The 14,570-nt window shown below is 33.4% G+C and overlaps 1 protein-coding gene across 2 annotated transcripts in view; it reads right to left on the reverse strand.

Moving 5' to 3' along the window:
• The window catches only part of WDR7 (WD repeat domain 7), a 389,155-nt gene that overhangs the window by 247,604 nt on the left and 126,981 nt on the right, over positions 1–14,570 (reverse strand). The window contains exons 17-19 of one of the 2 annotated variants that reach the window (XM_008013990.3): positions 10,705–10,803; positions 8,141–8,259; positions 6,022–6,145 (exon numbers count right to left, since the gene is read on the reverse strand). In XM_008013990.3, the coding sequence (XP_008012181.1) occupies positions 6,022–6,145; positions 8,141–8,259; positions 10,705–10,803 (342 nt within the window). The remainder of the gene's footprint in view (positions 1–6,021; positions 6,146–8,140; positions 8,260–10,704; positions 10,804–14,570) is intronic. The other variant, XM_008013992.3, reaches the window with a different exon arrangement.

The following is a 14,570-nucleotide window of genomic DNA, read 5'->3' on the forward strand; positions in this document are numbered from 1 at the left end:
CAAAACATTTACTAGGAGTGTCTTTCATTGAACAAAGAAAGCCTATTCTGTTTCCAAGGGGGATAAAAAGACGAGCCTAACCCTGGTAACCTTAACACAAAAGGAAGCTAAAAAGGCAGGGACTCGATAAGAACAAAGGATTGTGCTTTCTGATGACATCAATACGTATTAAACACGATGTGTTACACATCCTTCTATCAATATCTGAGATGATACATTTGCAAATTAATACTATGTTGGCCATAACTGCATAAAATTACAACGGCACCCTCTTTAGAAGAGATTTTGATTTATATAATGGTAGTGACTTTTATGTGTTTAATGTTTCTGAAACTAAAAGAGGAGATGAGCCCCTGTGAGCAGGCAGAATACAATGTACAAGAAATAATTACACTTGTGACCTCATGCCCTGTAAGGTCACTCTGCGTCGCAGGCCAAAGGAAATCAGGAACCATCAGCATTTGCCTCAGAGTCGTCACCAACTGAAATGAAGGGCAAGTGTGGGCATATTTCATAAACCAGCAGGTGCTTGACCTCATAAAAAAGTCAATCCTCAAAATGCTACATGTAGAATGTCACAAATAAGAGATATATAAAATTGGGTTCTGCCAAACAGCTTCACTTCAAAATAAATCTGAGACAACTCATAACATTTATCTTTATCTGAATTGTAATACAAAAATTTCAGAAAATAACATTAATCCCCATTTATTAAGTTGGTGCAAAAGTAATTGCGGTTTTTGCTCTACTTTTAACAGCAAAAACTGCATTTACTTTTCACCAACCTAATAGGAAGAATAATGAATAAAATTTTTAAAAAGTGTTTTTGGAACATAAAAGCAGCAAACATGCTAAAGACTGAGGGCTCAGACAAGATTTATAATATTCCTGTAAGTCAGTATTACAAGAATGTATGCAGTATTTATTATTTGAGTCCATTACCATTAATATAGGAATCACAATGCACTTATCCTCAAACTATCTATCAGAAATTAAGCAGCAAAAGTTTACATACTCACATTATTTTAAAAGGATAAAATAATATTTCCTGACTGGTTCAAGAACAGAGCACCATTATCTGAAGCAAAATTCTCACAGCACTCAATTAGGGCTTGATTCTTTTTTGTTTTGTTCTTTTTGTTTTGTTTTGTTTTTTTGGAGACAGAGTCTCGCTCTGTTGCCCAGGGTAGAGTGCAGTGGCATAATCTTGGCTCACTGCAACTTCTGCCTCCTGGGTTCAAGCAATTCTCCCGCCTAAGCCTCTCAAGTAGCTGGGACTACAGGCACACGCTACCATGCCCAGCTAAATTTTGTATTTAGTAGAGACTGGGTTTCACCCTGTTGCCCAGGCTGGTCTCGAATTCCTGAGCCCAGGCAATCCGCCCGCCTCGGCCTCCCAAAGTGCTAGGATTACAGGCATGAGATACCGCGCCCGGCCAGGACTTTATTCTTATAACAATCTGTGAGCTGGCTTTTCAGTTAAGACAGACTATTGCCCCTTTTTCTTCCCCAGTGATCTCCAGTCTGGCAGTGATCTGAAAGAATCCCTGGGCAATATAAATTCAAGTGAATTCTGAGGCAGTGGCAATAAAGAGAACAAAACTATAGAAACCAACATAGAAAAGGAAAGGTACAGCCAGCCAACATTCTGTACTTGTATTATACACTTTACATAAAAAGCTTTACAAAGGGTTTCTCCCTTAATGCTCTCGTGTCCTGAGAGACAGGCATGGTGGTGTGCACCTATAGTTCCAGCTACTCAGGAGGCTGAGGCAGGAAGATCCCTTGAGCCTAGGAGTTCGAGTCCAGCCTGGGCAACATAGTGAGACCCTATCTCTTAAAAAAAAAAAAAAAAAAGAAAGAAAGAAAAAAAGAATCCTGAGAAAAGCAACTGGCTCATTGTTTTCCTTACATTCTCAAACTAACCTGCAAAAGGCTTTTTATTGCATAATATACCTAAATAAAATATAGAAGATCCCAGTCAGTAAGACCAGATGCTTTATCATCTTAGTCCCAGACTTACAGACTGTGAAGTAGAGATAGTTACCACCCACATTAAATTTCATCTCTAAGATGAAGAACTATCACAGTCCATCAGCCAGTATGCCATTCTGCTCTTCAGGTAAGAGCATTTTCTGATTTTCAGACAAATATGTAAGAAAAGGACTCTTAGACAAAGCTCAATTCTAAGTTAGGAGCTGCCAAGATTGCTTAGGAAATTACTGTGTTTTGTAAAATGCCTAGAATTACTAAATTATAAGAAAATATCTGATGGGTGGTATATTTGTTAGATATATTGTTTAATATTTTGCCTGTTTTCATGATTAAGAAAATTCTCATGCTAGAAACAGGTTTTGCATTTCTAAAGCAATACTTTACGATGTAACTTGCCACGATGATCATCTCAAACATTAATGACAATGGTAGAGGCGATTTCAGTACAAGCACGTGGATGGCAGGTGTGGGCTGTCTACCAGCTGGCTCCATAACCTTTTGATCCCTTCGGACAGCAAATCTGTTCAACAGCCCTATGTGGTCATTCTTCATTTGTTGTATGCTTTCTTCTTCTTTCATACGTTCAGAATCCCTACTCCCTTAGCCTGACACCCTTTTATTAAAATAGAAAGTTCACTGTAAAGCAAACTAAAACAAGTTTTACACTCAATGTAAAGTTCCAGAAAAGATTACTGTATTATATCAAGAGTTGTCAGTGCATGTTTCAGTTACATGTAGAATGCATGTTTGTCTTTCAATTAAAAAAAAAAAACTATAATAAATGACAAGATCAAAGTTTTAAGTAAGCTAGCATTTAGCTAATATATGAAGTTCTCTGGGATACTATAATTAAATACAAAAGACTTACATAAATACAAAACTTAAATATATAACATAAACATAACACATAAACAGAAAGGTTTAAATATGACATAAGAACAGCCTACTTTATGCTTATTTAAACAGTGACCAGACCCATTAAAGAGTAATTTCTTACAATTTTTGACTCCATTTTGTTGTTGTTAAATGTAACATTGCTGCAAAGAACAGTATCTCAAAGTAATATTAGTTAAGCTAAATATCTACTCATTCTTCCACCTTCACCCCCATTTAAGATCCAAGGATGCCAGAGCAAGCAAGATGGAATAAATAGTGATTAACATACGTTCTCACTTACAAGTGGGAGCTAAATTCTGAGTACACAAAGGCACACAGAGTGATACAATGGATTATGGACACTCAGAAGAGGGAGGGTGTAGGAAGGGGGAGGGATAAAAAAACTACATATTGGGTACAATGTATAGCAATGTGCATCTTTACCCTTCAGGCGAAGGGTGCACTCAAATCTCACACTCTACCACCTTACACTTCATCCACATAATCAAAAACCATTTATACACCAAGAGCTATTGAAATAAAAAATAATTTTAAAAAAGGAATAAATAGTGGTTACAAGATTAAGTTTTGGAATCTGTCACTTAGTAACTGAGGGACCCTTTGAAAATTCTTTAATCTCTCCTGACCTCCATTAACTCCTCTGAAAGAAAACAAAAGGCTGGGGGCAGAGGCAGCCCATGATGGCAATAGTGTGTACTTTACAAGGTTATTGTAATGGTTAAATGAAATAACATAGACCAGGTACTTAGCAGAGTCTGACACAGAGAAAGTGTCCAATTAATGGTAGATATTATTATTTTACTTATATTTTATTATCTCTGGGTCTGCTAACAGACCTCTCGCCAAGCAACAAGTTCTGGCACTGCTTCAAGGAGTAATTTGTGGCTATATTATGCCTTTACCTTGTAGCTAACTTATTCTCTTCTTCCCAGGAATAAAATAAAATGGCATCCACTACAATTGCTAATGGCATCTCATCTCTTTTTCCCAACCTTTTTCTCTGTCAAGAATACAACCCTGTACTAATCTTTGGTGTTTTTCTTAGACCTTTATAAGCAATCAATACTCAAGGCTTAGAAATTATCTTTTATTCTACCCTATCTACATTTAGGTCTGGTTCCCATAACCTCCCTTCTGCAATAGCCTGCCAGCTAGTTATTCAACTTTAATCAATTCCCCTACTTCACACTAGTCCGTTTGCAATAAAGATGTCTTAAAAGCATGTCTCAATATTTCCATAATAGCATTCTTCTTTTAAAACAATTCTTTAGTGATTTGCCATTGTCTATTTTCACCTTCAACCAACCCTATAAGTACTATAGTCATAGTCAATCCTTAACTTTGGGGATCTTATATTCAATAAAGTTGATGATGAGCTGATCATCTAACTCAATTTTCTGGAATATCATAAAGTCAATGCCCACAAATGATGAACAAAGAATACTTTTTCCAGACTATCTTCTCATCTACTCAAAGACAAAGCTCTTTTCATCCCAGTTTTATTTTTCTGAAACTCTTTTTTATACTCTGGAAATTTATTTTAAAATTTGCACATATTTTTAAAAACAATCTTAAGCCTGATACCTTACATAGAGTCCATATGTCTAGATACCCTTTTTTTAAAACTTAATTTGCTTTATTAAAATAGAAAAATTCCCAGTAAGCAAATGACAACCTATATTCACTGAGTAAATATTTTATTGCTCAAACAATTAAGAATTTTAACTGGAACTGTTAATGTGTGATATTTTGGCTATAAGTGAAATAAATATTTGCATTTTTTTAGATTATAAAGTATTTATTTAACAAGGGTCTTATGCTTACTATGGGCTAGGAATTGTTCTATGCACTTAACAAAGATTAACTCATGCCACACATGTAATAACCCTATAAAGTCCTATTATCATCTTTATGTCATCTGCGATAAAACTGAGACTAAGAAAGCTTAAGAAAAGTGCCCAAGGTCACATGCTTGATTAAATATCCACTAGAGTCACCACTGGCAAAGATGTGGTAGAGTTAAACCAGCTATAAAAGTTATAAACCTTTCTGAATTTTGTTTTCATTTTCCTTCTTGTATAACAATGTAGTGTCCATCTTGACATGTGTAATGAGTATTTCATTACCAAGAATAACTGGTATTGGCAAAAGGTCATTTAAAATGAGTCCACCTAAAACCCAGGCCAAATTTTCATAATAAGAAGTTTTTTTAAAGTTTCACTGAGACTTTATCTTGCAAAACTGAACCTAACTTATCTTATAATGAATATAATTTAGGGTAGAATTTTAATTTTAATTCAATATAATTTAGGGTAAAAATTTTAAATCAGTATAATTTAGGGTAAAATTAAAATTTATTTGACTCAATTATATTGATTATAATTTAGTCACTTAGTAACTGAGGGACCTTAAAAAAATTATTTAGTGACTAAACTGTTTTTAGAAAAATGCAAAACGAACCAAATGATGAACTGGGAATGAGTATGCTTTCTCTGAGAAGAAAAAAAGTTATGATAGCAAAATACAACTCCTTTCCAATGCACATTCAATGTAGCAACATAATTATAAAGTTTTTATTTTGCAAAAGAATATTTTAAAAATTTCAACAATTTTTCTAATCCTTTCAAATTATACTCTTTTGAAAGATCTATCCATCAAAATCCTTCCCAATTTCCTCTTTTTAAATAGTGTATGAGTCTAACTCTATCAGATCTTTGTTTTTTAAGGATTCACAATCCCAACTTTAACTAGCAAGAGAGTTTGCCTTGTATCTGCACTTGCATATCATCAGATCAATATCGAACAAGCTGACATCCATACACATAATAATGCAATGGGCAGAGGCACACGTTAGTACTAGAGTAGGATGTCTGATGGGAAATTCATTTAGAAGAAGTCAGTTCATTAATGAATATTTTGATATAGACAGCCTTTGTCTTCTGTTTTTTAAAGCAAGTTCCAAACTACAGAGATTCAGAAAATAATAAAGCGAATTTGAGGATCTGTTCTTTTCACTTTAAGGTTAATGACTCACTTTTGTTGACAGGTAGTAGCATATATATTTGTAAGTATAGGTACCTTTTCTACATATGCCCGCAAAGCTTTGTAGAGAAGCATGAGAATTCTTACGTGATATGACGTGGTCTATGTACTGAGGTAAGTAAGGAGCCCAGGCATCGATGGCTTCCTTCCTGCCCGCCTGCTCAATTCTTCTCAGTTCCGCCAGAAGCAGGGCCTGCGCGGCTTCTCTTACCTAAGATCACAGACCCAAACATAAAAGTAGAAAGCAGATTAGTTGAGGAGATGAATATTTATAAACTAGAAAATTTATAATGAAATAAAAGCTAGAAAACATAAAAACCGTATTTATTTACATGAAAAAAACTATTAACTGAATGAGTTAACTACTTAAAAATCAGATGCTAGCCAATCATCAAAGACATTTTCATTAACGATTTCACTGAAAACTATTTTAACACTAATGGAAAGAATTAGGTTTCAACAACGTAATCATCTTTGGGGTTAAAACTTCATTTTCCAAAGCATTCTTGAACTTTAATGTAGCATTTTACTTTTAAATTTTCTATATTAACATTATCGTTAAGACACTGTGAAAGCTATTAAATTTTTTTTTAGCTTGAAGAAAGTTAACCTTATCTATTAAATTCTTTATATTATATGTGCTAAGTAGATACTATTTATGCAAACAAATACGTATAAGTTAACATGATTCACATATACCTAAGACATGCTTAAACAATGTTTTTGACAAATAGATAAATATTCCTGTATAAAGGCATAACTTCTTTTACTTTTATAGGGGAAATCATTTTTCAAAATTATATATTTTTCTTTCAACGTAGCATACAACTTTCATTTTGCAGTTTTAACTTAGTTTTATTTTGGCAAAAATGCCACAGGCATGAAGTCAAAAAAGTCAGTCAATTATTAAGTGCTGTACCAATTTATTAACTCTTTATTTTCTGAGACCAAGTGCTGCCCTGTCGCCCAGGCTGGAGTGCCATGGCATGATCTCAGCTCACTGCAACTTCCACCTACCGGGCTCAAGTAATTCTTGGACCTCAGCCTCCCAAGTGGCTGGGACTACAGGCGTGTGCCACCACGCCCGGATAATATTTTTTGTATTTTTTGTAGAGACAGGGTTTCGCCATGTTGCCTAGTCTGGTCTCACCCACCTGGGCCTCCCAAAGTGTTGGGATTACAGGTATGAGTCACTACACCCGGCCTATTTTAACTCTTTATAATTGAAAAGATAACTTAGCAGCATCCAGATAAAAGTTCCAGTAAAAAAGTTGTTTTTAGGTATGTGACTTCTGAAGTGAATTCAAAATACTATTCAATGAAAACCCATGAAAATGTCAGTATTCTGCAATCCCACTTGGAGTTGAGGGGAGAAAGTCCAGGAAAGAAGCAATTATATTACTCGTACTTATATTTGGAAAATTAAGAATCCTGAATAATATAAACTGCTATGGCTATAAAGGTCAAATGCCATAATAAGGAAAATCTTTACTAAACATTTCCAAGTCCTTGGTAATATTATATTCCAAGTAATATCTCATACAGAGTAAGGCCATTAACACAAAATAATGGCTACCATTTATTGAGCTCCTACCATGTGGTACGTACTGTACTTCCTGTTTTACTTGTATCATCTGATTTGATCCTGATGGCAATCCCATGAGGAATATATTATCATCCCCACTTTACAAATGAGCTTTAAATAGGTTAAGTAAATTGCCCAGGGTCACAAAGTTAATAATTGGTGGGACTGATATTTAAACCCAGGTGTCTTCTAATTCCAAGGTCTCCTTTTATAATAACACAGTACCTTTCACTGAAATATGGCAATTCAATTAGAACTTAATTTATGTGATCACACTGAGTGTGTAATTCTGAGGGAAGCAGGCTTATGTATTTGTTTATGCATGAGTGTGTGTAATCTGTACAGAAATCAAACCAAACTTAAGAAATAGTTCCATAAGTATATAAGACTTCATCAAACAGTCACTGAATTCTTTAAAAGTAAACGAATAAACCAGCTGGAGCATTACTGGTTGGTATAAAAGCTGACAAAGAAGAAAACATAAATCATGAATCCACATTTTCTATCACATAATGAACAGATGATAAATCAGATAAACATTAATCGTTTTTGTTTCAAGTTTACATTTGACCAATGCCTTTTAAACATTTTTGTTTTCTATCCTTATCACTTCAGCATTACCTCCAAGCATCGATCTTGCCATCTTCGGGCTAGCATCTCCAGAAGGGGAGGCCTAAATTTATCCAATCCCAGTAGGTCTGGCAGCATAACACAGTGCATAGCAGCTAACTGACTCCAACCTGTCAAAAATGTAATACATTACAAATACTTTAACCATTTTGGCATTCCCTAAGTCAACAGTTCTTTACGTAAGGATACCAAAAACAAAAAAAGGCAGATCTGCTAAGTTATATTACAAATGATTTCAATTTAATAGTAGACATTTTGTGCAAAGAATTATACTAAATGTATTTCATCCCTAAATCATGTAATTGGTGCCTATAAGAATTCTCAACATCTTAAAAGGAATAAAAATAAATTTCCACAGGAAGTATATCCAAATTCACAAGAAAAACACATTTCTTAACAGTTTCTCTAAAATAGAATATATATTAAAGAATGGTAAAACCCAGAAATAAACACATACTAGAGCTATAGATTTGAAACCACTGTCAGTTAAAAGGGCATTCACACAGATATCCAAAGATAGGTTCATGTCACTTAAGGCATGGCCATCTGTGTGTTACCACTGTGTCAGCCAAAAGAGATGTCTTCCCTTTCTGTCAGAGGACCTCTTATTAAGGGACTTATCCCTTTTCTTACAAAGCGAATCAGATATTTAATCACAATCATAACTGATATAAGTAACATAACTCCCAATTTTGAAAGAAAAAAATGAATTCAGACATTCCACAAAATAAAAACCTAACAATTCAAAATTTACAAAATCTTAAACATTGTTAACCCTGATCTATGAGAATAAAAGTGACTTTTTCTAAAATTCTAATTCACAATATGGAACTTGATAATAGGAAAAAAAGACAAGCACTGTATGCCAGTGCAACATACAAAAGTATTAGAAAACAGACATTCCCAAATAGTCACTCCAATATAATAAATGAAGTATTAGATAACAGACATTCCCAAATGATCACTCCAACCCCATTTTAAAGGTATGTGAAAATACATATACAATACATGCCTCATTCTTACCAAATTATCGATAAGGCCACTATTAACCCATGATAATTACCATTACCTCCTAGGGATAATATTTAAAGACAAGTAATCAACGATGGATGCAAAAAAAAAAAAAAGTCTGCTATCGTGTTACAAGGTGAATTATCTGTGAACATAGAATTTTAGCAAATCAGTGTTTTGAAATAATCTGAACTGTAATCTTCTTAAAATAATGACAAAAACCTTACCATAGAATTTTAAATTATTGGAATTGTTAAAGAGAGTGAATGAGAGAGGCAGAGAGACAGACTGACAAGCCACTTATTTAAGATTCATTCTTTCAGTGAGGAAATTCTCATCAACCGACAATAAACATGTAATTATATTAATGAAGGTGATGGGATAAGTATAAAGTGTATTCGTGAGCTAAATTTTAATATATGATGACTCTCACCAAGGTCCAAACAGCTTATTTTTTGAATTAACAAATAGTGTAACAAACATGAGCCTAATTATTTTTGCTAAATTTGCTAAATAGTGTAACAAACATGAGCCTAATTATTTTTGCTAAATTTCGGTCTTAACATACAAACCTTAGTAAAGTTCTATGACAAGGAAACAAAAAATGAAGTTATACTTTTAAGTTCCCATGTTTTCTTTCCAAAGGAGTGGTGCTTGCAACATGGGCTCTGTACTTTATGGACATTTCAAGATTCCTTCCATTTGAATGGCCTAGTAATATTGCTTTTTCATGAAGAGCTAGGTCTTTCTGTTATATTTTTGATTTTGAAAATTTCTTCCTTTTTATGTTATGCAAAGTGGTAACTACAAACGCAATGAAGACAGTGGATGTAACTCAGAGCTCACAGGTTTCATTAAGCTTCCAGGCAGTACAAATAATCCTAGATAGGTCTTATGGAATAAAGATTTGTAGGTCCCATTCCCATTTTCAGGGCTCCAAAAATTCAACTTGTGTAACTCCACAGAGATAACATGGTAGCCCAACTTCACCTTAAATGCTAAAACAATGAATTTTGCCTGAGCTCAAAACAGAAATAGTAAGGAGGATAAAAATAGGTAAATTCCTATCAGTCTGTAATCACTGGTGCCAATAATCAATCTGAAGACTTTTCCAATGAGAATGTTAAGAAACTCCCTCATAACTCCCTCTTAAGCAACACAATTGTGAAAAGACAGCAAAGTGTATCTGTTACCAAGTAATGATACATATAAAATAAATTCATTAGCTCTAATGCCAGAGTTCACATGGCAAACATCATCACAAAAACCAATCCACCTTTAACACTGACTTTACATCAAAGATTGGCATCTCTGCACTTAACAGTATTCTAGATTATAGGAAACACGGATTATGCCAGCCAGGGTTAACATTACATTTTTATAACTGGCTCTTGTCATTGACATTAGCAAATAAAGTCATAAAATGGGAACTTTAGAATCTCATACATAACAAAGCAAATGAATGTGTAACTCAGATAAAAAGAACATATCTGTTAGAATAAAGCACAGATTGAGAGAAAGTTGTTAGAAGTTGAGAGAGATACCTTCATTTACTAAGAAACAGGTATGTAAAGCAGGAGCAGAAGCAGGGTCAGAGCCAGAGTGATCAGCATCAGACCGAGCGGAAACGACAGGTGCAGCAACTTGCAGAGGAAAAGAGAAGAAATAAAGAGGAGAGAATTGAAGTACAGCAGTTTCTGAAAAAAAGCTTAGTATTAGTGAAGAATGAAAAACAAAGTTGGCAAAACATAGAGAATGTAGAACTGAAACGATGTTTTCATCAGAAGGGCATGATCATTAAACATTACATCAGAAAAATGATCTATTTTATTGAACAGTAATCACGATATAGTTCAAATTCCTCTTAAAGTCAAAATCTAATATTCTGATGAATGTATTGACTAATGCAAAACATAGCTTTAAAACAACTAAAGCCATCATGAAAAAATGACATTAAAAATTAACCAAAACGTTATTCAATTTTTAAAATGTATCACCTAATGAAAAAGCTTTATGTTGGTCTTCATATTGTCAGTTACATTTTTCTAATAGTTTATTCTCTGACATTATGTGTAAATTATTTTTAAATTTTCAAACCAATATTCACTGAGATCATTTCAACTTTTTACGCTTATTTTATGAAAACTCAATTTAAAATATCCCAACTAGCAAAGAATGTATATACCATGTTTAACTCTTGTTAAAAGAATACTAACAGGTTCATTTACTGCACTTTTTAAAAAAAATTATTTCACAAATGCTCCCTATACTAAAAAAGAAATTTGTAAATTTTATAATTCTTATAGAGGTATCCATTCACTCCCTAACCCCCTAAAAAAGTTATGTTGCCAAGAAAATGTTTCAGCTTAAATTATCATATGAAAAAGCAAAAGGACCGTATGGCACACACATTCTACAACTGGAGGTCAATGTTAAGATTTAGAGGTCACCATTTGACACTTCCTTCCTATGGCGAAATTACCATATGTCATGCACAAGCATCTTCAAATTAATCCCTCTCCTTTCTTCTGTCATTGAACAGCAATAGGTTTGGGCTCCTGAACAGATTAACCATTGTCTGCTGAATGATATGTTTGCTTTTCATGCAGTGAAGTTCTTTTGTGACAACAGAACAGCTGCATGAAAACAACATTTTCATAATTTCCACACGAATGCATCATAATGTCAATCAGGCACGTGTGAGGTAAACAGCAGAACGAAAAGAAGTCTATGAAAAGTAACACAAAAAGCAACTCTAACTCCATAAACCCTTAGAAGCACGTCTTGCACAAATGAAAGTTTCATCTGGGAAATTATAATTCTTCATTATTTCAAGAGATCTGATTTTTGCTCTTTATGAAATTAAAATTATTTTACAATGTTATACTTATGAAAGAAATAGAGCTGCTTTTAATTCTATATTTCATAAGATCTACAAACTCCATTACAAATTAATCTTGCAAAGAAATCCCAAACATTTCTATATTCCATGGAATAATTTTATTTTTTATCATTTTTAATTACAAATTCAGTGATTATGACTTATAAATTATTCATCCTCCATGCAAAACATTGGTAAGCCTTGGCAGCCAGGAGTAAATTTGCAGGTTTTAATTTTTGTTCTACCAAAATGTTTCTCTGGTGGCTTCAGTTAGGACTTTTCTATAATTTCACTTTTTCAAAAATGGGGAGAAATTGTTAGCCCTGGAAAGGGTGTGTTAATTTTGCATGGTTTTACTCTTAATTCTGAAAGGACAATAGAATGAGAAGGTGAGGAAATTCAATACAAATAAATAAAAGTTTAGGATTGAGTGGTCATTACCCTAACACAGGTCAAATAAGTGGTGGGATTAATGATTCCTGTAAGGAATAAGTATAAAAGGAAACTAGAAAATGTTACTGGCAGAAATGCTAGAATAAGCATATGTCCTAATAGAATATTGTTTAACATATATAACTATTATTAAGGAAAGAAAAAAACCGATTCTGGATATTATATTTTTGAAGTCATATTTAAATGATATTTCATTTAGACAAAAAGGCATTTACACTCATCCTTTAATAAATTTTATGGGCACTAAAATTCAAGAAAAATATTGTAATAGAAATCAAGGATCAGATTTACCATGCTTTAAATATCCCTGCATCTCCACCAAAAAATACTTTATTCACACTACCTCACAACCGAAATCGCAAAATCTAGAGCACTTTCAAAATTCATCAGGAAATTAAACTCTGCTACAGCTTTCACAACTATCTACATAAGAAAAATCAGCAATTAGCAGAAAAAATTATTACATCCAAGATAAAAAGCTCAAGATTTAATAAATTATAAATCTGAAGTTTCATGGGGCACTGAATATGGAAGATTTACACCATAAAACATAATCAAGCATTTGATTTCTTAACAGAAAAGCTGCTACGTCACCTATCAATTTGCTGCTCTTATTAAGGATTAGCAAAACATAAGGGAAAACAGTTTTAGCACAGTTTCAACATAGTGACAGAACTAACACAGTTCCATTACTTTATCTGAGCCTCTTCAACTGCTTAGTCTCATAAGAAAAGACAGGTGAAGATAAACAAACATGTGGGAGAACATGTATATGCACACATCTGCCCTGGCTTCCCCTTACACAGCACATACATACTCAATATTATAACATCCCTAAATTCTGCTTTTCAACAGGAATATTTCAGTTTTTAATTGAAATTTGATTCTAAACTCCATTTGAATTTGATTCTAAACTACTCCCATTGTGACAACAGTATTTATAGGACAGAAAGTTAACATACTTTGGGTGGTAAGTACTCCATACATACTGGTCTAAATCGCATTATCTTCCTAGGACATATACACAAGTAGCCCTTTTCGATACATTTTTCAGAGAAAAAAAGTTTTAAGTACAAAAAAAATGCAATGCTTTAAAAAGTAAGTTTTTTTCAAAGCTTAATACTAAAAAAAGAATAAAATTATTTAATGATGAGTCCTTTTAAAGTATTTCATGGTAATCATGATGTCACGGGGAGGGTGGGTGAGGGGAGAGAAGAAGAAAGAGAAGAAAGAGATGAAAGAGAAAACATGAAAAAATTAGAAATTAAGAAATGTTGTAGAATTAACCACCATGTACTTAACATAAAGGCATTTGGCACTGAGTCTGCATCTAGTCCAGATATCATAAAGCAATATTTGGCTTTTTGTAAGTTTTCTTTTGTGTCAATATTTTTATGTTGTAGGTAGATGGCATTTTAGCCATCTTTTAAATCAACATGAAACATTTGGATAAATCATTAATTCAGCTTTCATTGCCTCTTTTTTAATGCCTGACTTTTTGAGGTACAAAACTAGATAATGCAACAACCTGTTTCATTATGCATAATGTATCATATCTCTATGCTTCACAGAATTGCCATAATTAATACACTAACTTCGCTATGAATGCAGTATTGGCAAGAAAACTCTAATTCTCCTTTCAATTCCTTTTGTTATCTGAAAAATTCCCATTCGATATTTCCTAAGGCCAAAAAGATTACAAAAAGCTATACCAATACATTTAACTATTATCATGACTAGAAGGTTAGAAAACAAATACCTTAGTAATGAATGATCAAAAAAACTTTCTCTTTAAAGAAAGGAAGCCTCCAACCTCGTAAGTGTAGTAATCATAAAGACTGTGTCTTAGAGCCCCATTACAATGTTATCCTTTAGCATCGTACCACCAGACCCAGATAAAAACAAAAGTGCCTTCATAAGGGGTCCTATTTCTATTTCAGGAATGGTGCCTCATTAAATTAATCTGCAAAATATGTCCAATAAGCTAGAGCTATTTTGTTATACTACAAGAAGGCACTATGTTTTAATTCTGCATATTTTAATATGTCCAATAGAATTGGCAGCTCATGCAACATA

This window comes from Chlorocebus sabaeus, chromosome 18 (genome assembly GCF_047675955.1).
Source record: "Chlorocebus sabaeus isolate Y175 chromosome 18, mChlSab1.0.hap1, whole genome shotgun sequence".
Lineage (NCBI taxonomy): Eukaryota > Metazoa > Chordata > Mammalia > Primates > Cercopithecidae > Chlorocebus > Chlorocebus sabaeus.